We start from the raw sequence: 26,544 nt of genomic DNA on the forward strand, positions 1-26,544 counted from the left end.
TTCGTAGACCTCTGGTGACCAGAGAATGCAAATTTGTTTCATCAGACTCTTTTATTAGTGGTAAGTAATATGCAACTGGGAGGAGTTTTAAGCAAATTATCTTAAGGGAGCATGAATAAAGGCTAATGTTTTATATGAACAAGAGGTCTGCATTTTCCTGATATTTTAGAGCTTTGTGTGTTATATAAAAGCAGATTAGTCTGAAAACTCACTCTGTAGTCATGCCTTGATTCACTGAAGTTTGGACTGAATACTGTTTCTGTTCTCTCTGTTTTTTTGCTCAGCAATTCTTCCCTGGAATGACAGAGGGACGTTCTGAGAGGGGGGACAGAACAATTGTTCCTTTCTAGCTAATCTGTAAGAATTTTGACATTTCAGGAGTTCTCACTCAGCTGTCCCATCCAGTTATTCTTCCTCTGATATGTTTTGCTAAGACAGCTTTCCTTGTGAGTCTGAGTGCTAATTTTGCTCATAAGGAGTCTTTGCTGATGTCTAGAACAAATTTGCATGCCCTGCTTTATTAGAGCAAGCAGGAGGGGCTACCTCCTAATTTTCTGAAAAATTATCTTTGAAGACCAACTAACAGGTGAGGAAAAACGTCCTATTCCTCATCCACATGAAGAGTAAAATGGTGTGTCAGATATTTATCACCATCTTTTTTTTCCATTTCTGAGAGATTTAATAGTGCCCAGAATAATAGCTACGTGCTATTTAAACTGAAGCATTATTTAGCAATTGGTGCTGTCTCAAGAGGATAATTACTCAGAAGTATCTATTTGAAAATTCATCTACTGCTAGTTGTATAAATGTCTACAGTGCCTGAAGTATTTAAATACTGAGAGGCTTTATGATTAAAGTTAGCATATTACAATATTAAACAGAGTGGTGGATTTCTATTAATATGATGTGTGCTTAGATTCAAATGCTGGTATTCTCTCAGTGTCTCAGGGGAATCTGCACCTACTGATAGCATTCCCACTGAGCAAAAGAAAGTGGGTACATTGTGTGACCTGTAAGATCCCCAGGTGCAGAAATGAGTGCTCTCAAGTTGAAAAAGGCCCAGGTTATCTGTGTGCAGCATTGCTGAGTTTGGAGGGGACATGACAGCCCCTGAAGTGTCTGCTGCCCATGCTGGGCATGATGGTGAAGTGCTTTGTGAAGGACAGGGAGTGTCTTCAGTGTCTTCAGTATTTCATCCATACTTGTAAAACTAATGGGGTCTCTCTTTACTTTTGCTACTTAACTGCAAAGGCACTTCAATGCGTGTCTTTGAGTTGTCAAGACCCCAAGTGAGCAACTGGGTTTTGATCAAATTGGCCAAATGCACTCTAAAATTGTTATAAAAGTCTGATATCATATGCAGACACACACACAAAGCAGGATCATATAAATCTCATTTTCTAGTTTAACTGGGTTAGAAGACTCTGACTTTGCACATAGAGTAATGAACATTAAATTAGTTATTGCCACTCAAAGAAGTGTTCCTGGAGTCCTTACAGAGAGCTGTCTGAACATGTGAGCTCAGTGCTCAGCAGCAGCAAAAAGGCAAAGAGTAAGATTCGAAAATATTAGAAAATTAGTGCATGGAAAAATCTTTACTCCATGGTACATATGAATTGAGTGGTTCTGACTGCCCATCCTAAAAAATACTGGGTATGTCCAAAAAAATAGGAGGCCCTCAGTGACAAAAAAATATATATAAATAGTTGTTGTGACATCTCGGCTTGGAAAAGGTGACTCTGGGGGTGTGATTGCACAGGGCTGTGAAATTTCAACAACGTTAAATAAATGTTACTTGCTATGTATCCCAGTGTAGCTGAGGCTCTGAATCCTGAGAGACAGAAGGTGCACCAAGGAACCCTTTTCCGGCAGTATATCGAGGTGCATGAATTGTGGAACTCCTTGGGAAATTAATTTCTAGCAGTCAGCAGTAAATACAGGTTGGAAAGAGGATTTAGCAGTGCTCTGGACACACCAGTCAAGGGTGGCTCTTGTGCAGCTTCCAGGTCACAAAGGCCTCTGAGGCTTGCTGGAAGCTGCAGGAGTACAGCAAATGGAGCAGTTGCTCTTTGTCCATGTCTTGATTTACTTTCCATTAGTGTCTGGTGCCTGAGACATGATACAGAGCCTGATGCACCTGTAGCTGTAATCAAGTGGTTTGTGAGGGCTCTCCAGAGCTGAATTGCTGCAGCCTGGAGTATTAGACAATATCCATGGCCATACTGCTCTACACAAGAGCTCTGTGGAGCATTGCTAAGAAAATCAACAGAAAGAGGGCACCTTGAAATCATCTAAAACCCATCAAAATACCTTCCAAGTTATATGCTTAAATGAGAAGGGAATGGAGCTGGAAATTAGCAGATCAGGCTGGATTGGTGCAGATAATTGATAGATATGCTGGTGCCACCCATAGCCCTTGGCTGGCAGGCTGTGTGATGGGAGATCTTGGGAGTGAAAGGGCCAGATGATAATTGGTGAAGGGAAGGAGATGAACTGAAATACTTGAATTTTACAATCTCCTGAGATGTCAGGACCCTGTAATGCCAACCCAGCAACCACTGGGTGTTCAAGGAAGCCAGTCATGATCCTGAATGTGTTTTGAGCTGCTCAGAGTAGGAGGGATACCAGAAGCTACCAGAGCTGCCACCGATTTCAGCGAAGTCTTAACAGTCCTTTGGTGTGAGAGATAGGGATGCTGTCTTTTCTTTCTTTGTCCTTTTCTTCCCCCATCTCTGTTGTTCTCCTTCCTATCTCTTTCCTCCGTCTGTTCAATACAAGCCTGGCACAGGGAGCCCAGCCACAGTCCCTTTCACAGCACTGCTGTGATCCCGTGGTGGCAAGGCAGGGAAAAGCTGTGTCCTGTGCCACCTGGCAGGAGTTACCAGGTGTTGAAGAGGCTGATAACAGCCACTTTCATTGCCTGCTTTCCACGGTAATGAAGTTGCAAGTATCAGTCGCAGAAGCTGAATTATCTGGCTGTGCACTTCTTTTTGCTGTTACATGTTTTTTTCTGCAGAAATTAGGACTGGACTCTAGACTAGATGTAGCCTGTCTCACCTGTTTTTCTGAAGGAGAATGTTTTTCACCACATTTAATACCATCCATAGATTGCTTTTGTAAGAAAACCCCATTTGCTCACAGAGATGGGGAGAAGGCATAGGTGACACTAGATGACTCAAGTGCTTATATTTTAAATTCTTGATCTTTTTTATGTACTGTTCTCAACTTTTCTTCTATATCTTCAATTAAAAGTTATAAAGATGTTTAAATCATTAGTGTTGCCATGGAGCTGAGCAGCCTGGGTCTGTGCTCTCAACTCAAACCAAGTTTGACTGTTCAGCCTTACAGACAGGGTCATGTTAACACCTTAACCTACAACTCTTCATACTCTCTTTATTGACACCAGTGAGCCAAGATGTTGGATACTTTTTCCCCAGGAGTCACAGGCCCTGCTGCTGGAGGGCAGGCTGAGGCTCTGGGTCACTGGTGAATGCTGGTATGTGAACAAGATATCTCAACTCTCTCCAGATCAAGCAGGTGACATTACAGCTGTTGGATGCAGGTCACATTCACCACCTTTTCTCTACAGCTAGAGGAGATGCATGCATCTGTTAAGTGAATGTGGAGATTATTGAGTAAATACAGGCTTTCTTATCTAGGGCTCTAATTACAAACCTGAAATATTTCTGTCATAAATTGACCTAGCAGACTTCTCTTAGTGAAGTGTTAGCATTTGCTGCTGACAGCCTTTGGAGTGTGTGTGTGTGTTTGACAGGGGATGCTGTGGAAGGAAACTAGAATGTTGGATTAAAGAATGAAGCTAGCCAAGGTGGAGCAGGAGAGCTGAGCAGAAACTGAAGAAGGACACGAACCCTCTTTCAGGGACAGCAGACCCTTGCAGCAATCACTGCTGCTCCTGAGGCATTGACATGAGAGTCAGGAGGTGGTGCCTGGACCTTAAGAGAAGATATGCTGCAGTGGGAATATGACCTTTGGAATCTGCTGGGGCAGGATCTTTTGTGCATCTGGTGAGGAGGACTGTGTGGTTCTTTTCCTGAAATGCCCCCAGTAACAAACACACTAGTGATGTTTGCTTGTTGAGTGAAGAAATTGTTATTTTTCTAAAAACTGAATGTTTTTGAATAGTTCTCTGGCTGTGCACTCTTAGGTGACTGGTTATGATCAAGGCTGTATGGTTAGAGCACATTTGCACTATTTCTTGTTACTGTGTATTGTTGACTTTAAAATTCTCTTTGAGATACCTTTCTGGGTTTAATCTCTTTTCAATATTTGAGTACAGCGTATGCTTACCCTTGTCTAAACCTTCACTACAATAATAGGAAAGTTTAAAATTTAAATTAGGGTTTTAACTTTAATTCTGTTTCTTGAGCCATGATGCATGTTTAATAGATGGTGGTATATTTGAAAGAGCCGTTCGGCAAAATCTTGCTTACCAACATTGAGATTTATGCAAATAGTTTTAGCTCAGATTTGTGACTCATAATACATCTTGTTATAAAAAGATTAAATAAAAGAAATACAACTTTTACAGAACATAGGCTATAAACAGACACTTGAATGAAACAGTGATTTCTAGGTTAATATTTGAATTTTTAACTTCAGTGGCACATTTTTAATATATTTCAGGTTCCTTGATCCCAAACTTACTTTATATTCTGCAGGCATGCAATTGCTGTAATCTCAAGAGAAGATAAGCATGACATCTGGTTCACACCTGTGGTTTTAGGGATAAGAGCATAGCAGCTTTATGTATTATTCAGGGTGCTCTGTTGAAACTGCAAGGAATTTGACTCTTTGAGGCCCTTTGTCGAAAGGTTTTTGTACTTGTCTAAAGTAAATATGAAATATAGAAGTCTTCTCTCAGTAGGTATTGAGTAGACTATTTATTCCAACCTGCCTGCTGCCAGGAGGGAAATCAGTTATGAAGGTTAATTATCAGATTTATGATTATGATAAAGACTTTACTTGTGCAACTCCTATATTTCAAAAGTTCCACTGAGGCATTTTGTGTTGTGGCAGAACAACACCAGGAGAGATGAATGCACCAGTAGCAGATACTGGTGTGGGTTTTTGTGGCAGGTGGTACCTGCCCAGCCCTGGGCCTGGGGCAGCTCTCCCTGCTGTGTGATGGGAGAGGCTGCACCAGTTTGGAGTGTCCCCAGTTCCTGTTTGTGTTTGCCAGCACAATCCAAATATCTGATGCTGCTGGTGAGAGGAGTGGCATGAGCAAGAATTAAATTGGTTGGGCACCTCTACAGCCAGAGACTCCAAGAGTCTGGAGAGAAGCCAGCAGCTGTCACACTGAAAACCAGAACTTCTCTGGTGTTACACAGGTGAATTGTTTGAGTGTGAGATGCTGAGGCAGAAGAGATGCTTTCAGAAATAAACAGATGTGAGCCAGACTGGAAATGTGACTCTTGGGCATGCAAATCGTTTCTATGATTAAAATACAGTTGAGGGAAGGGGTGAAACTGGCTCAAAGACTGCTTGAGCAGGGACACAATTGGGCATGCCTCCCACCAGTGTGTTCTGAAAGCTCTTCCAAACCAAAGCCTGTGAAATTTGGACTCAAATGCCAATCTGGTGGCACTGTTGTGTTCTTCAGGACTCCAAAGAAGTTCAATGTTCTTTTTTTTCAACATCATTGGGCCTGTAAGAAATTGGAAGTGTTAAAGCTGAGAGGTTGTTTTAGTCACATTCTATGAGGTGATGCCACAAGTGAACAGCAGCATCAGATGCACCAGGGGAGTCTCAACATGTTGTCTGCAGACAGGTATGAGCAAGGGAGGGGGTGAGAATCAGAGCTGTGTTTCTGTTTCATAGGCATGGAAGAATGACTTTGACATTTAGCAAAGGACGGAATTACAACAAATTACAGAATTTGTTGCCAGTGGGTTTGCAGCTGTGACAGTGGGCAAGGATTTAACTTTAAAAGGCTCCACAATTTCCAGCACTTTACTTTTCTGTCAGTTTTGCTACTTGCCTGAGTATTTTGCTTCTTGCTGTGCTGAAGTATAGTTCTTTTTTATTTGTTAGTGTAAATCCAGAATCATGTCCTTAACACGCTGGTGCCATTAAGATGGTGTACTCAGCTACTCTGTGTGTCTGTACACTTAAAAAAAGAAGTTCACAAATTTCTTGACACTGCACTCCAGATGTGTGCAGACTTCACTTTCTGCTTGGTAAGAGTCAGAGGGGAAGGGTAGAGAAACCTAGAAAATTAGAGACAGAGTACAGAGTTATTACATGTAAGGTATTCCAGCACTGGGGAATTTGGGTAGGCAGCCCATGGTGGGGAAGGATTTCAATTTGAGGGATTTTCAGGAGATCCCGAGTTTTAGAAAGGATATAATGTACTCACTCCTTGCATATTAAATCCTTTTGAGAATCTTGAAGTAAAACACCCACATTAAGTAGCTGCATTGGAAAAATCCCTCATGTTCCAATGGGGCAGCTGTGACAAAACCAGTGCTGTCCCTGCAGCACAGGCTGTCACACATCCCTCCAGTAGCTGCAAGTAGCTACTGAGAACAGTGCTGAGCACTCTGTTTGCTCTGCCTTTGGCATTATGATGAGGATCTAGATAGACGTGTGTTCTCCAGAATATGAGAAACCTCATTATTATTTTTACTTTCCAAGTAAGCTCTTGTCATGGCCTGGTATTGCTCTAACTGTCCATCTACTTCAGACTTGATAAATAAAAATAACTCTGCAAGTGTACAGCCTGGAGGATTTCACATCCCCTCAGAGATAGGAATGGCCTTTCGCCCAGCAAAATGCTGCTGAAAACGTGCCCCATCTGCTGCATAGCTTCGAATCCAGAGTGAAACTATAAATATCTCAAAATTTGTTCTGAGGCATTTGGAAGTTCATTAAACCTCTTGGAAGACCTTGCCTTCTCCCACTGAAAAACAAAAAACAAAAAACAAAAAAAAAAAAAAGAAAGGAAGGAAGAAAAACCCATCATCAAGAAAAAGACCACACACAGAGGACATTTTGAATTCCACAGTGCAAAAAGAAGGATTTGTGATATGAGCTTTCAGAGGAATGAATACTTCTGCTAGTGCATCTTTAAAGTGAATGGGAAATGAAATTGTATTAATCACACATGCTAGGAAAAGTATGCTTTTGTGGGGTTTATTCTTCAAGTGCAGCTCCTTTATTTTTCCTGAAGAGCACAAGAGTATTTTTGGAAGGAATTCCCAGTTCTTCTCCATTCTGGCAGCACTTCTTGGTGTTTAAGAAAGTAAATGGATTTCTGAAAGATGATCTGAAGTATGGGCAGTTGGAGTATTTTGAAGTTTAAAACTCTTCAGTAGTCATGTTTTTTTTCTTTTAGGAAGGCCATGGGAAGCATATGAAGAAGACATCTAAAACAGCCACTTTTGGGTGGAGTTCAGAGCTATTCTGTTCATACAGTTAGTCCATCCAGCTTGTTTTTGGTTGCTGTGTCATTTGGTGCTTAGCCACTTTCTAAATTGCCTGTTTCAGATTTTCAGCCATGACAGCAGCTAAATATTGTCTCTAATTTTTCCATTTGTGCAGTTTTAGGCAGCCACATTTGCCTCAGTGTTGTGTGTTCCTGCTGTCTTACTTGGAATACGCCACCATTAGACAAAGCCACTGTGAGTGAGACTCAGAGCTACTCAATAAATACACAAAAAAGTCTCTGATAGAGGAGGTAAAGACCAGTGAAAAACACCCGTTGGCCTCCCAGAGCTGGGGAGATGCCCTTGGGTGTGTGGGTGCACTGCCCTGCATCAGTTGTGTGCAGTGAATTTCTGTGACATCTGCTCATAAAAGAGATGTGAGCCACATGGCAAAGAACGGTTTGGGATGGAAGGAACCTAAAAGATCTCCTGATCCCAGCTCCCTGCCATGTGCAGGGACACCTTCCACTAGATCAGGTTATCCAGAGGTGTGTCCAGCCTGGCCTTGAACACCTCGAGGATAGAGAACACACAACTTCTCATGACATCTCCTCCCGTCAGTTATGAGCTGGTTGAAGTTGGTACCAGTAGAAAGGAGGCAGTAGACTCTCTCCATGAGGTACCTGTGTGACTCTTCCTTATTGCAATATAAAGGAAATGAACAGCAACCTCAAACTTCTTTTCCTCATAAAACATGGTACTTAATTTCACATGGTTTTCAACTGTGTGTCAATCTTCCCATTAATTTCAAAATTTTGAAACCTTTTTCATAAAAATTCTGCTTAAAGAAGGGATAGGCAATGACCACATGAGGAACTGAGGCCCAGAATGGGCAGTGATCAATGCAGTGATCAAAGCAGAAACTCTCTAGTAGCCTTTGCAGTCCAAGGGCTAATAAGTTGCCTCTTCTCAAGTTACCAAAAGACTTGATATTTAAGAAATATTCCTACTTTTACACAAAAAGAAACAAAACAAAACAAACCCCCCAAAAAATCCCAGAATACTGAACTATTTCTCTCTCTCTGTTTTCATGGGCTTTTTAATCTTTTCAGGAAGGAAAGAGTTTTGCATTTTCTAAGTTTTTCTTCCAGCCATGAAAGCAAGAGCCACAATAATTTTAAAATTGCAGTGAAGGTTCTCCTGGAATCACATCATTCTTATTCCTTGGTCTTGAAGTGAAGTACCATTTGTCAGGAATCCTCTGATGGAAGGGTAGAAATGAGCAATACTGTGTGGGGCAATCTTTTAGCCTTTTTTTTTATTTTTACCTCCTCTTCTTGGATCTCTTCCATCCCTTGGACATGTGGTTCACATCCCTTTCACAAGCTGACTGAGCACCCTATTGCACCAGTTACCACCCACGTTTCCAGAAAAAGAGCCTCCTAAATTTGTGTGTCTAACAAGATGCTGTGATATATCTAGATACACAGGTATAATTACCACAGGATGAAGATGTTTTGAACATTTTTAGGAGATGAGAAAGAAAGGTTCAAAAGAGCCTCCTGCTCGTTATGCTTCAGTTCTTCCTTATGTCTCAGTATTAAAGTGTTAGTATTATAATCCTCTGTGTTTGGAAGGAGGTCAAATATGAAACAACACTTGTAACACAGAGGAAGGAGGATCAGAAACAAGAGACATTGCACTGGGAGGTAATAACCACAGCTTTATAATTCAAGGGTCTTGTGCATTGTGAAAGAGAAGACTTACTGCTGATTTTTTTTGTTGGTTTTGAATGATTTATAACATTTCACTTGTGGTGGAGTGTTGCAATCTATGTTGTCATGGAAATTCTATTGAATTTATAGTTCCATTTATCCAAAACGATTTTCCAGACTTCATTTCATGGTGAATCATATGGCTGTTACTGGGAGTACAAAGCAATTGCAAAAAAGTTTCACGTTATGGAAAGCATAAACACACTGACACCGTTATTTTCATATTACAGTAATACAAATGAATGCAACATGCAGCTTCTTAGCATCAAATGGGCCTTCCTTGTGTAATGACTCACTGTGTACCCATGAGATGGATTTTCATGTTAGGGATGGGAGCAGGCCTAAGGGGTATTTATTTCCAGCAGTAGAAATCAGGGAAGTTTCTGTCTTGGCAAATTTCTTTTCTTAACATTCAGCACGTAACGCTCAAGATACCGAGTGATGCGGATGTGATCCTACAATGCCTGGGAGCCCAGGGTGATCCCAGGAGTGCTGGGATCCTCCCTGTTCTACTGAGCTGTCACTGGACCTCTCACAAGTTTAAATGTTCTGCAGACATATGGGCAGAAGGTGCAACAGCTATCACCCTTGAAAAAGACTCTGAAATTGCTTAGTCTCAATTTATAGCATAGGTGCACCTACTGCATGGTTTGGAGGCAACAAAGTAAGAATTCATGCTTACTGTTAAAGAAGATGAAAGGGAAGTTTACCATACTTCTGAATGTCTAAATTGAGTTAAATTCTGGTACTTCACTTGCATGATTTTGCTCTTCCTGTTGTTTCAGCACCTTTCATTTTTTTCAGCCTAGCATTGTATTCATTATCAAGTTGCAATTACATTAGGACAAAGTCCCTGTCTGACTCTTTGTTTTGCAGTTTTACCCAGCACACTTTTAGGCACTGTAGAATACCAAGTTATGACATTCAAAATACATCTCTCTACCTGCCTAACTATAGTTAAAAATTCACTGATGAATAATAGACTAGGCAGGAAAAACATGCCATTATCTGCTCCTGTTCAACTTTATCTTTTCAAAAGAATGCAATATACTACATCAAGCTCTGGTAGGAGAACTGGAAAACATCACGATTCACTCTTCCCCCTGCCTTTCCTAAGCAGATTTTGAATATGTTATAACTGATAAGTTTCATAGATTTTTAAAAGAGAATATAATGAGAAGTCAAACATTAGACTTTATTGCCCCAGTATACATCTCACACTCCAGTAAACACACAGACTGCAGGACAGTTATTTTGAATTTTTAGTGCTGCAGTGAAGATTACATTATGTCTGTAGAAAATTGTAATTCCAGCCAAATGGATCACATCATCCAGTTCACTGTAAATCTATGCACATATTTAAAGCAAAAGTAAGTTACATGCAAGCTTTCAATTAAGAAAAATCATGTATGATTCATAGTCTTACCAGAGAATTTATTTTTGTGCAAAAGGTTTTAAATCCAGTTGTAAAAGTGTCTGAGAATAATTTATTCTTACAATGTGAGCAGCAAAGACACTAATTAAGAATTATTATATTCAGTGCTTAACTCCATCATTTAAAGCAAACATTTCAAAATTTTTGTTTCACCACTCTGCAAAGAGTTGCAGTCTACCTCTGCTGCCTGGGTGTTGTGCTCTTCTGAAAATACTTTGTCTTTAAAGCAGTACATAATAATCCACATTGCTGCTCCTTCTGCATTCTGCTGCCTAATTCATAAAAAAATTGGCTGCTCTGTGAAACCTTTTAATTTTTAATGCTTTTTTACCATGCTTTAAATTGCATGGTAGTCCTTGGATTGCTGGAAGGAAATGAGTAGAAAGATAATTCTGATGATCCTTTCCCTTACACCAGAATTCCTGATTCTATTGAATATTCTGTACTCCACATCTGTGACAGTACAATGAGCCTTTGTTCATTTTTTAATCTAAAGAGAAATCTGCTGTAGGAGGTTGCACAGGGTGATAGCAGCCCAATTTAAAAGTCTCAATTATTTATTTTTAAAATACTTGGCATCTCTCTATGGAAAATGTACTTGCTTGGTTCCCAGTCTCTTAGAATTGCTTTGAACTCGCTCACATCTTCTGGGATCTATCAAACACTCATTGTGGCTTTTCTCTCATAAGTGCTGAATGAGTTTGGCCATGACAGTCTGTATTGGATGTAAACTTTCTGTCTTTGTGGTGGGGTAATGACAGCAAAGAGATGTCATGCACGGGAATGGTGATTTCTGTCTGGATGCCTGTCATGCCAAGCACAGACAGAGCCTTTTATTTGTGGGTGGGTGGCAAGGAGAGGCCATTCATTGGAAGCAGGCTCAGTTCTAGCAAGCCAGTGACATTTCATAATGAGGGTTTAGTCATTCAGAGGCAATTGTACTTAATAAAATCAGAACTGGTCTCTGGTGGGCAGTATTTCTCAGTAATACACACGTTTTGGACAGCCTGTCCTTACAACATCAGCATGGTGGCAGCCCAGTTTGGCATCAAAATCCAAGCACAGATATTTTGCCAGGTCTGGGTAACACCAGATTTCTGCAGAGGCTGAAAGAACACGGTTGAAGAAAGGTGTTCCTGCAGGGAGTAGGTTGTCCTGAGGAGGAGGCAATTTCCTGCCCCCAGGGCTTGGTGGAGGGGTAGGAGCTTGGACACAAAGGCTCTCCAGGCTGGAGAATCACCCACATGTTGGATGTGCAGGGTGTATTCACTTGTCTAGGTGTTGTAGGCTGGGAATAGACAGACCTGAAGTGCTTGGAAACTGTAATGGTTGGCCAGTGGATCTTCCTGGACAGCAGAGACTAGAAAACATGACTTGTTTTCTCAGGGTGATTGGTGATTATCTCCTGGGTTATGGCAGAGCAAGGGCTTTCTCCCTAATCCTCTGTTTTAAGGCACATGTAACACTTTGAAGATTTTGCCCTTAGTGGTATTTTTTCAGGCTTAAATCTGTGCTGTACAGCAAATCTCTCTCAAATTTGAAAACAATTCTTTTATAGATGGAAGAGTGTCAAAGCATGAAGTTTTCCCATTAAAAGCAAGCTCTTGCCCTCTCCCTGCCGTGGTAAAGCTCTGTAGCTACAGTAGTATTAGTGGTAGCTTTTTAGGATGGAGAAAGTCTTCCTGCAGGAAAAGTACCTTTGTGTCACCAGGGATGGTTTATCTCAGCTTGGCTTTACCAAAATACTGAAAATTTCAAGTTGCTTGGACACGCATGGTTTTTATGATACCTGTACAAGGTAAATGCAGTTGCACTGCCATGTTGCACATCTGAGATTAAGGAAAGCCACGTAAGCCTTTCCCAGCCTTGTTAGCTGTAATGGGCCTGGATGTGAGAGCCGTGTAAATCTCATCTGCTGAGGCACGGGGAGCAGGGCACCCGTGCCCTCCTGGGAGCACAGTCACAGGGATGTGTGGAGCAGAGCAACCCGACTGCACACAGGCAGTGTCACACTGCAAAGGGCGTTTTAGGCTCTGCTCTAGGATTCTGCAGCCTTTACATTTTGTAATTTTGGAGAATAGAAGCTGTTGTGGAATCACGTGCAAAGATGTACAGAAATGCTGTTGTGTGGGGCTGAAATCAGTCACTGCCACGAATCAGGCTGGTTGTGTAAGCTTGGGTGATTATCCATTCTGCATTTCACAAATAACACATTATAATACAATCCAAATTTTCTTTAGTTTGAAAGGCTCCTTGTTGCATTCTGTGCTGCTGCTTTTTACGTCCCAGGCAGAGACGGTAGAAGTCATTTATATGCAAAGTGCCCCATATATTGTATACACTAATTATATAATAAGGAGTAATAATGAAAATTTTCTAGCATGTTTAGGCCACTTAAGTATGCGGTGAAATTAATTTTACAGTTAACTGTCTTATTCCCACTTTGTACATAAAGAACCTTATCCCACCCATAGAAAATATTAAATTAACTATCTACTGATAAATGCATTCAATATTATGTATATTATGAATAAAAGAACAAAAATACATTGGATAGATTTGCATTTTATTGTAAATTGGGGAAAACTGATGAGGCTGTATTATGGAAGAGAACAATATGCGATCACATAATTAGAAAATTGCCATAATGCTAATGATCTGCGGTGTCCAGGTGTGGTTTTATGAGCAGCCTGAACCATGAGGCTTTGAGGGTGTAACTCTACTGTCTTTTTACTGTTGTTTTTGCAGGGTATGTGTGTGTAAATTATATAATAGCAATTCCTCAGATAGTGTATGACTGAAGTGTTCCTTCTAGCTGTATGAGCACATAAGGAAGCTACTGCATGACAGATGACAATAATTTTTCATACAGGACAGTTCCCCTTGACGTGATGGATGCAGAGAGAGCAACCACGCTCTCTGGAAAAACACCAGGGAGCAGTGGTAAAATGCTCCAATGTGTATGGTAATCAAGGCAGAGTGTGGTTCTTGATTAGGCTATGAGATTAAACTGCTAAGACGAGGGATCTGAATGAAAAACTCTTTTACCAAAGCCCTTTGCACTGGTATGCAAGAGTGCGTTGTAAAAATTAATTTCCTTAAAATGCCATGAGCAAAATTGATCCAAAATGATCCTGGCATATGCTGAACTCACTCAGTGATGCTTTTCTTCATAAACTCCTGTGAGGAATATATTGTGAAATGTTTTATGTAAGGTATAGATAATTTTAGACTTTATTTTGAAGAGGAGCAAAATGTAGTTTGTGAGTGTTTTGCCAGGTTTGGTCTGTGTTGGCTAAACTGGAGATTAAGCAATTCTTCCTGAAGTAAACTGTTTCTAATTTCTACATCAGTGAATGGCTGTACCTTGCTCTGCATTTGTTCAATGCATGAGTTGTCAGAGTCTGGAGGCATTGCCACCTTTGTGAGGTATTGTCAGCATCTGTGTTTGTATATAAGTATGCTGGAAATAGGAAGGCCAAGAAGGGGAAGAAAATTGCTTTCAAATTTTATAAAGCTAGTGTGAATGCCAATTTCTTTTCAATTTTTTGTGGTCTATTTGGAGTGTGGTCTTCCTGCTGCTGAAAAAAGTACCTCTACCTCTGAATGCTCCAACCTTCATGTTGGTCTTTTCCCTCTGTGGTGGTGTTTTTTTAACTCTATGATACCAGCAAAGCACCTGTCCACTACAGACTGTATGTACAGTCAGAAGCCTGGGCATCAGTAAATGTGAATAGGAATGTATCTGTGTAAGATAAAATGGTATAATCTCCCTTGGCATATAGAAAATATGGGAAAAATAGTGCATTTGTGAATATAATAGGATGTGTCATGCAGCGCTATTTTGTAAAAACCCAAACAAGAAAATCATGGCTTATGGAGATGGACTAACACTAGAGGCTTCTTTTGGAATGCAGGGGTTGAACAACTACTGGAGAAGCAGCAGTGTGTTCAGGCAGCTGGCAGAAGTGGGAGCTCATCTAATGTGGGAAGTGGAACAAGAACTGTACAGGGAATTAAGAGCAGGAGCATCCACAGGCCGTTGTAGGTTGCCCTTATTCATGGCATGTGTGTAGTGGAGTGGGATTGTTTACCAGCAGAGTCAATAGAGGAAGCTGTTCTTGGTCCTCTTTTATTTGTGTAACTCCAACACCTGTTAGTTTGGGGTAATCATTGTTCTCACCTGCTCTTTCTTGGGGTTTGTGTAATTATCAATATTTATTTATTCATTAAAAAATTACATCAATATATCTGGTTTTGTCTCATGCTTTTTGCAGGGTACTAACACTTTGGAAATAAAAGTCATGAAATTTAACTGTAGACAGGGTGAAGTGTGACCTTAACTGATAGACCTGAATATCACAGGCTCATAAAAATGCATTGCTATGGAGACAGACTTTTATCTTACAAATTACTTTAGGAGTAAAGGAATAACTCTAAACATCGAAATCCTTTTTGAAATTCTCTATGGATTTTGAGATAAATATGTTTAGCACATTTAACAGCGCGGGAGATGAGCCTTCAGTGTGCAAAGAAATGAAGAGATGCTGGCAGAAAGCACAAAGTTTAACATCTGAGCAGACTGGCCATACTGTTTACCTTTGGAATTGATATTAAAATGCAATGCATCAATTCTGTTCCCTGCTTACTGTCCCAGCAGGGCAGTCATGCTATTAATCAAGATGCTGGTTAAACAATATTGTTTAGCAGAATTCCTTTATCTCATGTTCATAACACTGGGTTTACATACAATGTGTATGCATTACATCATGTGAAAGCTGTATGAATCAACACTAATGTGATTCTGTTGTTGGTTTTAATTTTTGCAGATGCAGATTTACTTCTACAATCCTGATGACTTTGACAGTTTTGGAACAGCAGTTCTAGAAAACAGGGTGGTAGGAGCCATGGCCGTGTTTTTTCAAGTAAGTTAAAACAAAGGCTATATCCATAAACCAAAGTGTTCACTGAGTACTATCTAATTCATTGAATTATTTCAAGCTTAATGGATGCATCTGTTTTCTTGTTCCTACCTGTCTAAGTGAAAGATATTTCATATTGTCTATGTGTGATTTAAAATGTAAATAAGTATATTTAAAAACATAATGAAAAATTTTGCCTGGATTGTTCTGACTTTATAGCTACTTTACAGATGCAGATTGGAGAACACATTTATCATGGAACTTCCTTTGCTGCTGAAGCACATTGCTGCAGTCCCTGGAATACTAACAAACCAACACCAACTGGTTTTGTTTAGGGAAAACTTAAAATTCAAATGTAGCTGGAGAGAAAATTAATCAATACGTTTCATCAATCTTATCTGTAGCAGCTTCTTCTAAATTGTCATAGTAGCAAGTTCTTGAAGAGAGCAGATTTCAAATGAGTGAATTTATGCATCCACTTGTTCGAAATGCATCCTGAGAGATGCAGATCTGGGGCTGCTGGGTGAGCTCGTTTGTGGTTCCACACGCTCCAAATCTGCAGCGTGGGGCAGGGGCCACTGCTGGTGTTGGGAGTGTCATCTGTGGTGGTGGCATTCAGCACTGTGAGCCCCCTGTCCCCTCACATCAGAAACAGGGTCTTACCTTTCTGACTTGAGGGTGAACTGAAGAGAGGGAGCTGGAGCTGCTCCACACCACCAGACTGTCACAGGCAGAGAAGTAGCTAATGAAGATTTGAAATGTCTTGGGGTCTTGCTTTTCAGAAGGCAGGGAAGGGGAGGGAGGGAATAGCAAGGGAAAATGCTGATCCTTTGTGAGGTTTCACACTAGTTTTTACTGAGGAAGAAAGTGATCTTACTGTTATCTTTGTGAAGCCAGATAAAAAGGAATATGCAAGTACTCATATGTAAATACCTCCCTTTTTCTTATGATGTTAAGAGTGACAAGCCTGACTCTACTGCTCAAATTAAGTAAGGTTGTCTTTTTGCATGACACTGATTTTGATCAAATGCTTTGATAAGGAGAAAAGGACAGATCCTTGTATTGCATAAATTGCTGTAACTCTGCTGACATCAGGATAGTGGAAGGAGGCATGTTAAATTCATCACTGTTGGATTCTGAGCAGTTCTGTGGCATTTCATATTAGGGCAAAGTTGGTGGAGCAGTGATAATTTACAGTGGCATGGCATGATGATGATTCCCCAGATTTCTTAATCTTAATGTACTACAGGGAGCTTTGGGCAAGTTGGATTTGGCCATACAAGACAGAAGTTTAGAAGCACAACAAGCAAAGGCTGTGAAGGATCATGGGTTTGGTGTGTTTGCTGTGTCAGAAGGAGTCTGGGTTTGTGCCATGGTGTGCACTGCGTGTTGTGGCATCATCTGTCTGGAATTTAACTGCTAAATTACCTTGATGGGCTTCACATCAGCCATGTAAAGCACTGCCCCATGTTACATCACTGTATTCCCTAAATCCTTTTTTTTTACAGGATTTTAAAATTGTGGTGGGACTGCGTTTGGTATTCCCCACCTGCAAAACCAAGTGCTGCACTTACTGTAAGTCTCTCTTTGCACAATGCCAAGGGAGCCATTAAAATAACTTAAAATGGTGTGTGATGCTGTTAAAAACCCCTTTGATTGTCAGAGACCTCAGGCTTTTCAAGACCCCGACTGAGTGTTATAGTCCCCTCAGGGAAGTAGAAATCTACACTGCTCAACATTTCCAGCCCTGCTGGCCACAGGACATGAGGCTGTGAAATCTGGATGATGGTGCAGCTGGGCTCCTCTGCTCTGGGAGCTGTGAAATCTGAGGCCATAACTGATGAGCACTCTGATCTTTTCCAAAGAGTGAGGTCAAGGTAATTCTTTGGCAAAGTGACCCAGGGACAACCTGGTTTGCTGCTGCAAGGAAATGGTTGCAGGGGTTTTGGCGTATTTTCCTTTCCTTTTGGGTTGAAATGAGAAATCAGTGCTGTGTTGTTAAACTCGTGAATATATCAGGTTTTCCTTCTGGGCAGCTTTGCTCCAAGACAGAGAAGAGTTGAGGAAGATTTGTAAAGCCCAGAGCCCCCAGTCTAGAAGGGCATTTGCTGAATTCTGGCACCTGTAAATAAACTTTAGGGACACCAGTGTGGCAGCTGCTATTTTGGCCATCATGAGGACTTTCCAGAATAGTCCCATAGGGCTTGAATTGTTGTACATAGGGTTAACACAGGCTTATTAATGGATGATGATGATCCTTTGCAGATCCTTACTGTGTTTGACCAGGGTGCTTTTTGAGCCCCCTCAGCTGTGTGACATGTGCTGGGCTATGACTTGGGAAAACCTTTTCCTTGAGAAATCCTTGGTGTTCCCTGAGCCTTGCTCCCCAGGACTCCATGAAGATAAAGTTGCCATGCAACTAATTTAAAGTTGTCTTTGAAAATTGATTTCTAGCAACTTTTGAATGAAATGTCCCTAAGATGGTCAGATTTTGATTGGCAGCTTATGTTGTTCAAGTACCACAGCTTTCTGTTTTCCAGAGTTTTGATTCCATCTTGAACTCCAGCTTTTAAAAATTGTAGCAAGAGAGGTCATACTGTTTTTTATAAATGCATTAGAAAACTGTATCATGCATGCTTTTCTATGTAAATATTTTAACATAAATTATTGGATACATTTGCCATTAAGATTTGGATTTTCGCTAATGTGTTAATGCTGTGTTGGAATGAATGTGCACAACACTGGCTGAATTTATAGTCTGGCAGGTGTTTTTTGTTTGACTGATGTTCATAAATGTTCCTTTGAAAATCAGGTTCTCCAGTGAGTGAACATTATACTGAACTATATAATTATTGGTGAAACATTATATAATTAAGTACTCTCTTTCTTCCTTTTTAAATAGTTTAACTTGGACCATACAAGAATTTTCCTTATTGAATTCATTATTTCAGGGGCAATTTCCAGGTAAAGTACATTGGTTCTGAACTTGGATAATTGAAGCACTTGGAATTTTGTTGTGATTAAAGCTGTGCTTTTCTCATTACTTTCATTTTCAGCTCTGTTGATAAATGCTATTTCTGTTTGTGTGCTGCTGGTTAGTTGAGCTGACAAATAAACTAAACTAAGTAACAATCCTTGCAAATACAAGCTGCTATAACTGCTCATCTCTGTATCTCATTGTGGATAGACATAGGGAGGGTCTCACACAAAATAGCTCTGCAGGGACTCTGTCACAGGTATTGCCAATTTGCAAATGAGATGAGCTGGCCTCAAATCTAGCTGGATTTCCTTTGTTGTTAAAGAGAACTCACTTGTTATTTTAGCAAAAATCAAAATCCCCTGGAGACAAAGGAGAGAATGCCATGACAAAGGAGACCTTGCCTTCTGACAGGTTTTCCAGGAGAATGTGTTATGGCCATTCCTCTCAGTGTTGCAGTGATTTGGTGTTTCTCAGAGTGAAGCTGATGGTGGTGGGAGATGTTCAAATTCACCAGCCCATCACCTCCTGCTGCCAGCACCCTCTGGGCTGGCAGGAAAGGCTTCTGGATGTGCAGGAAGGATAGTGATGGACCCAGCTGAGGGGCTCTGTTTTGTGGCAATCCTAAATGAGCCTCTGGCTGCACGTTGGTCCCACCAGCACCTGGAACACATGCAGCACGTCCCAGCCCAGCCAGGCACCTCAGGCTTGATTTAAATGATCCTAACTTGAATAGTTGGTGCTTGTGTTTCATTTCAGCCCACATAAAACTCAGCTTGGTTCTTCTGGCTTTGGGCCTTGGTTAATTGTCAGGCTGAGCTTGCTTTGAAGCAAACCAGGAGTAGAAGGCAAGGCCCAGGTCTCTCATGGTTCTTGAGTCATCCGTTCATCATACATGTAATACATATTTATAAGTCACATTTAAAATGAGTATTTATTTGGATTAAATGCATTCAGACATATTGCACAGCTCTGTTTTAAACATCTAACAATATAATTCATTGCATACTTCACTACTTGCTTTATTAAAGCCAAACTTGAAAGTGTTCAAAACAAACATATTGCTTTGCATTTGAAATATTCATCTTTTAGTCCTGCAGTAGATTCATTATGGCAGAGAATACTTCATTCCTTGATTACTGCTGTGAAAAGGCACAATACTGATTCCCTAAGCACTCATCAAATATTCGATAACTCAGAAATTCAGGAGGAGGTGATGGAATTCTTGTTCCTACTGGGAGGGCATATAAATCTATTTTATATTTGCAGAGAAAACCATCAGTGATTAGTTACTGTGTCTCAGGTACTCAAACAAATCATCTCTAAAGAAATTAAGTAAAAATGAATTTTAAAATAACTTTTAGCAATGCTTTCATCATTAAAATTAGCTCCATAATGATGAGTGATGTTGATACCTCGATCACTCAAGAGCTTCAGCAGTGCAGAGCTAGATTTTTAAAGGTAATTAGGTACTTGGCAGCAAATGTGCAACTAGCAGTATTTTTAAAAGTACATAGAATGAAAATCAAGGGTTCACATGTCTTTAGCTGAGCTGACCTCCAATGCAGACATGTCTTTTCTTGAAGAAACTACTCTGTAGCCTTTTTAACTTTTAGATCTATGTGTGTATTATTTGCATAGAAATGGATTTACATTTGCTAGCTACTCATGTGTCCAGGGATGTGTTCTTCAGTAAAATGCATGTTTGTGGCCTTGCTGTTTGTGACATTTTTTTGGTATTAGTTCTTGGTCTGCATCATCAATATGATCAATCACTCACTTTTCACAGGGGCCTAAATGAGCTGAACGCAGAATAAATTGGTGGAACACCATCAAAGCTATTCAATATTTGCCAAAAATATGCTTTTAAAATGTATGCTTCTCAAACAACAAATTTCAGCTTTTAGCTTCCCTTGGAAGCCTTTTTGTTCCCTGTTCTTCCATTTCATTAACTGTTTCATGTGTTTGGCACTGTAACAAAACAGATTCAGTGAATAAGTGATTTAAATATGGTGACTGTTGAGAAAACCACATCCAGTAGGAGACAGGGTCCCTCCCTTGTCCCCATCTCAATTCCCAGAAATTCCCTGATTCTGCCTCTCCCTTATTCTAATGCTTTTTGAAAGTCTGAGCAAAACTAATTTGATTTTGACAATGAGAATGGAGAGGTGTGCACTTCTCTTGGAACATTATATCCACCCACATGAAGCATAATCAGTACTCCAGTGTTTAGGCAATATCTTAAAGGTGATTTGCAAGAGTGAAAATAACACATGGCATCATTAACATGCAGAACATCATCCAGAGTCATTGAGAGACTTTTCATTTATTTTAATAGACTTCAGATAGATGTAAAGAACTTAAAATTGAATTACAGTATTAATTATTTTAATGGTTACATGGAACCCATGGGGTTTTATTAATAGTAGCTCATGAATAAAAAACTGTTGTTATTGATTAGCAGTGTTATTAAGTATCAGTACAGGTGTATTTTTATTATCATCATACCATGAAGATAAGTACAGCTCCTTATTCAATAGCTGTATACCAATAACTCTCCATGTAAGTGAAGACAAACAAAACAATTTGAAATGTATTTTTCTTTATTAAGTCCAGTTTTGCAGCACTTTGCAATGTTGCAGTTTTTTGAAAACAGGAGTTGTTACTAATAACAGCAGTACTAGGGCCTTTATATGGTTTAAAAATACTATAGAGGTACAAAGTAGATACCCTGACATGTAAAGACACACTAGAGCAGGTGGATGTGGCCCCTACAGCACCAGAGTACATTTTTCTGAGAAACACATTGCACAATACGTGCCATGGGGTGTGGTGACATAAGGATCTCTAGAGCAGAAAAAGATTCTCCTCATTTTCCAACCTATAAGTGGAGATAAAAATGCCAAAAGTGCCATCATGGAGAATTTAAATACAAAATTTTGAGAGTTTCTTAAATCTGTTAGATTTGAGTAGCGTTCAGTATGTCAGTGGCACAGAACAGCCTCCAGATGTTTTTTAGCCAAAATATGCAAGTTTGGGTGCCTAATAACAAGTGCTCATGCTGAGCAACATCTTCTGACACCATTTTGATTGGAGGAGGGTTTGGGTAGAAGACAAAAATTCATGGAAACTATTTCTAAAAAAATCTATTCTACCCTTTCCATTAAAGAAAACAATTTTTTTTAAACTAAGCTCAAAATTCAGATTTTTTATTTCAACTTATGTTGAAAGTTTCTTATGGAAATATGAATATTTTTTGAATATTTTATGTAAAATAAGAAAGGAAAAGGAGAACAGATGGGAATAACTCTGAGAGTAAAATATATATCTATATATCTCCAATTTTTTGCTTATTAAATTTCCAGTGCTTAACAATGAGACTTCCTTCTGATCCATACCTCTGCCCAGATTAGTCATGTTTCAAATGACGTTTATTAGTAAAACTACTGTTTACAACAGTTTTGTTTTTTTTTTTTGTTTTAAAATTATGGCTTCTTGTAGTAATCTTCTTCATCCTTTATTTTGGTACATAAATGAGAAGGCTGCCTCTTGTGAGCACTAGGCAAACAATCCCTGATGAAGTCTTGAGTTTGGTAGAGGAGCTTCAAAAGGTTTTTAGTTGTTGAGGATGATGTAGTTGTGAGAAGGGCAGAACTGCATCCCTTTCCAGAAAGGAGGGCAGATAAGAGGGTAAGGAAGGGGCAGACTGCAAGTGTGAGCCCTGGGACCTTACTGTGAGCATTTTGGGGAGCACAGGGAGCTGGAAGGGGTCTGTGAGCCCAGCAGTGTTCATCACTCAGTGCTGCTGGACTCCAGAAACTCATTTTGTGAGCGACCTGAATTGCACTGAAGAAACAGTGGCCCTTTCACCTGTGGGTGAGATAACACTTCAGTTCTCCAAACTTTCAGCATCACTAAGACACACCTTTGCTGCTGGGGTACTGTGCAGAGCCCAGGACTCCCTGATGTCGCATCCCATGCAAGCAGAGGAGTTTCTGTCTGTGTGCAGGGCGCTGTGGGTCTGTGGGGTCAGGCTGCACACTTGCCATGGCTTGTGGGGAGAAGGAGCTCATGTGGCTGAATGAGTGTGAAGAGCAGAGGTGTTCACACAGCATCCTGAGCATCCTGAGCATCCTGCTTGGAGGAAGGAGGCACAAACGTGTGAGCGAAAGCGGGGCTGGCTTTGGAGGCACAGCCTGACAGAGCGGCTGAAACAGATCGTTCTTGGAAGCAAACACATCGTTCCACTTCTGCTTGCCTGTGTTCTGCCAAGAGGCATTTGCAGTCTCTAGATCATGATGGCTGCAACCTGCTGTGTTGAAACTTTCTATCCACAGGCTGACTGTGCAGTGTAGAAGGGTAATTTACCTTATGTGCACTTACCTTCTTCGGTGCCCAAGCAGTCGTCTTCCTTTCCGTTCTTCTTCTCACTCTGTGAACTTGTTCGTGGTATTTTCCACCAAGGCAAAAACTCTGATGACCTCCAAAATGCAATACTTTCAATTAAAGCATTTTTGTTATATGGAGTTTTAAAGGATATGGGCAGTACTGAAAGTGGTGCCATACAGTTCTTATTACAGTTCAGAGCAAAATACCAGAATGCACACAGTCTTTGGCTTTTATTTCTAATCTCAGACATATCTAGGAAAATTAATTTCCAAAGTATTAAAAAAATCTAATTGAAGGTGAAAATTAGAATGAGATAATTTTTTTCCCCAAATGCACTGTCAATGCTTTCTTAACTGCAAAGTCTGAGACCACAAGTCACAACTTGTGCTGTCTGGTTTGGATGCAGCAGCAAGGAGGGGGGATAACAGTGGGGATGGGTTACCAAGTGACTTCTGTTTTTGTGATAAATCACAGTCCTTTGATCCAATTTATTTAATGGAAAAATCACAATTACTGATGTTAGGAAGGAACCACAAACTTTCTTGTTGTTGAGAGGGCTTGGACTCCAAAGTTCTGCAATGCTGCAAATACAAAAAACTGCACATTTTATGGGGTCTGTCCTCAAGGTCTTGAGCTATCAGTCATAACCATTAATGAGAGCTGGCTGTATGTGTTGCATGGGAATAGGTCTCTGTGCTCTTCTGGTTTAATGTTCATTTGAATGTTAGGATCCCTGTCTTTTGGTTTACAGCATTGTAAATGTTTTTGGCCTGCAGTTTTTTTGCTTTCTGAATGATTCTTAATTGATTAATGTATTGAGATTAATCCCAAGCAGCATGCCATTATTAACTTGCTTCATTAAATTACATACCAACCTGTTAGCATTAATTCTCATAACTGTCCCCTTACATTTTAGTGTTTTTATTTTAATTACTTGCCTCAAGAACTTGATCAGCATGCATTTGTGTATTCTTTTCTTCCCTTTCCTTTCTCTCATCCTTGATGTTCAGAAGTGGAATCAGTTTAGGAATATTTATAGTGTCTAATGTCAGCTTCTTAAACACAGTAATTTACTTCTCTGTGATTTAAAAATGTGCTGTTAAAAAAAAAAAAAAGACCCAAAAAAAACATTTTATAGCCATGCCATAAAAATTTTTAAGTTTATAGAAAATGTCTTGTGGAGTTTGCATTACTAGACTCCTGAAAATGACACTTACATATGTAATATGTAAAAATTATAGTTGTCAGCCTATTATCTCACCCCTTCTGTGGTTCAGGAAAATTGAGACTCAGGAAGTCTACTGATTATAATCATTAGACTAAAAAACAAATTGATTCCCTAACTACAGTAGTAGTTTGTGCATTTTAGTCTCTGTGCATTGTTGATGCATCACTTGGTCACTTTGTCAGACATCACAAAGCAAACCTCGAGCTGGGCCATTGGGGAGGGACCCCCAGCCTTGCTGCAGGTTCCATCACTGCTTTAGGGGAGGCACAGCAGCTCCTCTGTGTCTGAGCACTGAGAAACCATCAAATGTGGCTTGTTTGTAACTTTGTGATAACAACAATTGCTTCATCTGTGTCTTTTACATGTCCAAAATCTGGTGCATTTTTGCTTGACCTTTTCTTTAAGAAAGAGAGGGAGAAGCTGGAAATAATGAATCTATTTTTTTACTAAGTTTTCGGAGAGTTTTGCTAAAATTGATCTTAGTTACAGAATCACAGGAGATGTAAAGATATACATTCATCTCCTTTCCTCTCCTCTCTCCCAAGCAGAACAGTTGCCTCTGGGAAATCCCTGATTTCTCCCACTTTTTAGACATCCAGCCTGGATTCCAGGAATAGTTTTTTATACCTGTCTGACTACCTCATTTTAAAATTTGATTTGGTTATTTTTATTTTAATTTTTTTTAACAGTCTCCATATTCATCTAGCTCTCTGACCCATTTGTCTCTCAGAAGGTTATAATATCAAATATATTACATGTGGTTTACATTCATGGGAAGTAAATTGAGAAATCTAACATTTCAGCCAGGAAACTCCAGTTCTCCGGTCCACAATTGCCCAGTTCTGCAGGATTTTGAATGGGATTTTGTAACCCTTAGAAAAGTTATACCTGTTTTTGCCCTTGGTATCTTCCATGAATTTGCAAAGGCTTCCTATGTCTCTGGTTACCAGTCAGTGTTACGGCAAATTTTAAGCAAAGGTGAGCACAGAATCTATTCATAAATGATTGCCTAGTTTCACTTTGTGCCATAAAAGAGAGATTGGTTGTAAAGTCTGAATATATAAAATAGATGGGTAAAACTGGGGCTTCCTTTCCCTTTAGATCTTCTGGCTCAGATGAAAAAGTTATTAAATACAAGCTGTTCTGCCTGAAAAATTATTACTGTAGTTCTCAGCTATAGCAGTGCCATGTTTCTCCTTGTATTGGCAAGAATAAACAATACAAGCTTCAGACAGAATTTCCTGGGTAGCATACCAAATGTTCTGGAAAACCTTCTCGGACAGAAGCTGATACATTTTTAATACAAATAAAACATAATTCTTTAGTCTCGTTCCAGTTTGATCCCTAAGGTGGAAAAAGTATACAGTCTATGCATAATTGATGTATTTGTTTGAAGTGTTTAGCCAGATACTCCATTCACAAAGTCTCTTTTTGTTAATAGGTTGCTGTGAGATGTAAGAATCACTTAGGGCTCTCTTTGTACAAATAAATGGAACGTGTTGTTTTTGGTACAGCCAGCGAGGTGGTTGCACAGTCATCCTGACTGTGCCTTGTGCTGCCCACACCGTTCAGCCTTAGTCAAATCACAGAGCAGGTCTGGCTGAAATGTCAGTATTTTCTCAGATCAGAAGTGATGGGAAAGCATGAAAGCGTGCAAGGGAGAGAAGAGGATGGCTGGGAGCTTTCGGGGGCACACGGATTGGTGTCGGGTTGGCGTGTTTGTGTGAGCACCACCCTGGCTGTTACCAATGAGATATGTGGTTTCTTGTGCCATTCCTAAACATTACACATGATGCAAAGCAAGCATGCAGGAAAATATCCTTCAGCAATTTAATTATCATCTGTCCTAAATTACTGTAAATCCAGTGTTAAAGGTTACTGCCAGAGGGTTCCGTTGTTGCTGGGTTTTGTCATCTGTAGTTTCTGTGCTGCAGGATGACTGTGGGAGAGGTGATTATTGAAGATGTTCTGAGCCCGTGGTTTTCATTCCAGAGGTTAGAAAAAAGGCAATGAAAGTAAATCATAATCTAGTTGGTCCCTTCTTGATGTCTTTGTACAGATGTAGACATTTGATGTATGTATACTGATGTATACATACATCAGTATGTATAACTGATGGTTTCATTGATAATGCTGATGGCAGATCATCCCCAAAATAATTCTGCAGCTGACATGGCAGCTTGCCCAGAGCAATCCTGGTACCTGGTGTTTTACCTCCTGTGAATGTAAACCAGAAATCTTCACGTTTATGGGGTGGAGTTGAGGTTGTGTAAACGTGGGAACCTTTTTACAGCATGACTTTATAGCAGCTTTCAGACATATCTTCTATATCTAGGTTTCACTGAAAAGCACATTAATTTGACTAAGGTGATGAGTTCCAAATGAGCTCAGTGGTCCTGGTTCGAGTAATTTAAAGCTCCCTCTGTT

General features: G+C 40.0%; 1 protein-coding gene across 1 annotated transcript in view; it reads left to right on the forward strand.

Annotated features, from left to right (window-relative positions):
• PTPRG (protein tyrosine phosphatase receptor type G) overlaps positions 1–26,544 on the forward strand; it is a 391,106-nt gene that overhangs the window by 240,688 nt on the left and 123,874 nt on the right. The window contains exon 5 of the mRNA XM_021537228.3: positions 15,431–15,526. Coding sequence (XP_021392903.3) covers positions 15,431–15,526 — 96 coding nt within the window. The remainder of the gene's footprint in view (positions 1–15,430; positions 15,527–26,544) is intronic.

The sequence above is a fragment of the Lonchura striata genome, chromosome 12 (assembly GCF_046129695.1).
Source record: "Lonchura striata isolate bLonStr1 chromosome 12, bLonStr1.mat, whole genome shotgun sequence".
Taxonomy (NCBI): domain Eukaryota; kingdom Metazoa; phylum Chordata; class Aves; order Passeriformes; family Estrildidae; genus Lonchura; species Lonchura striata.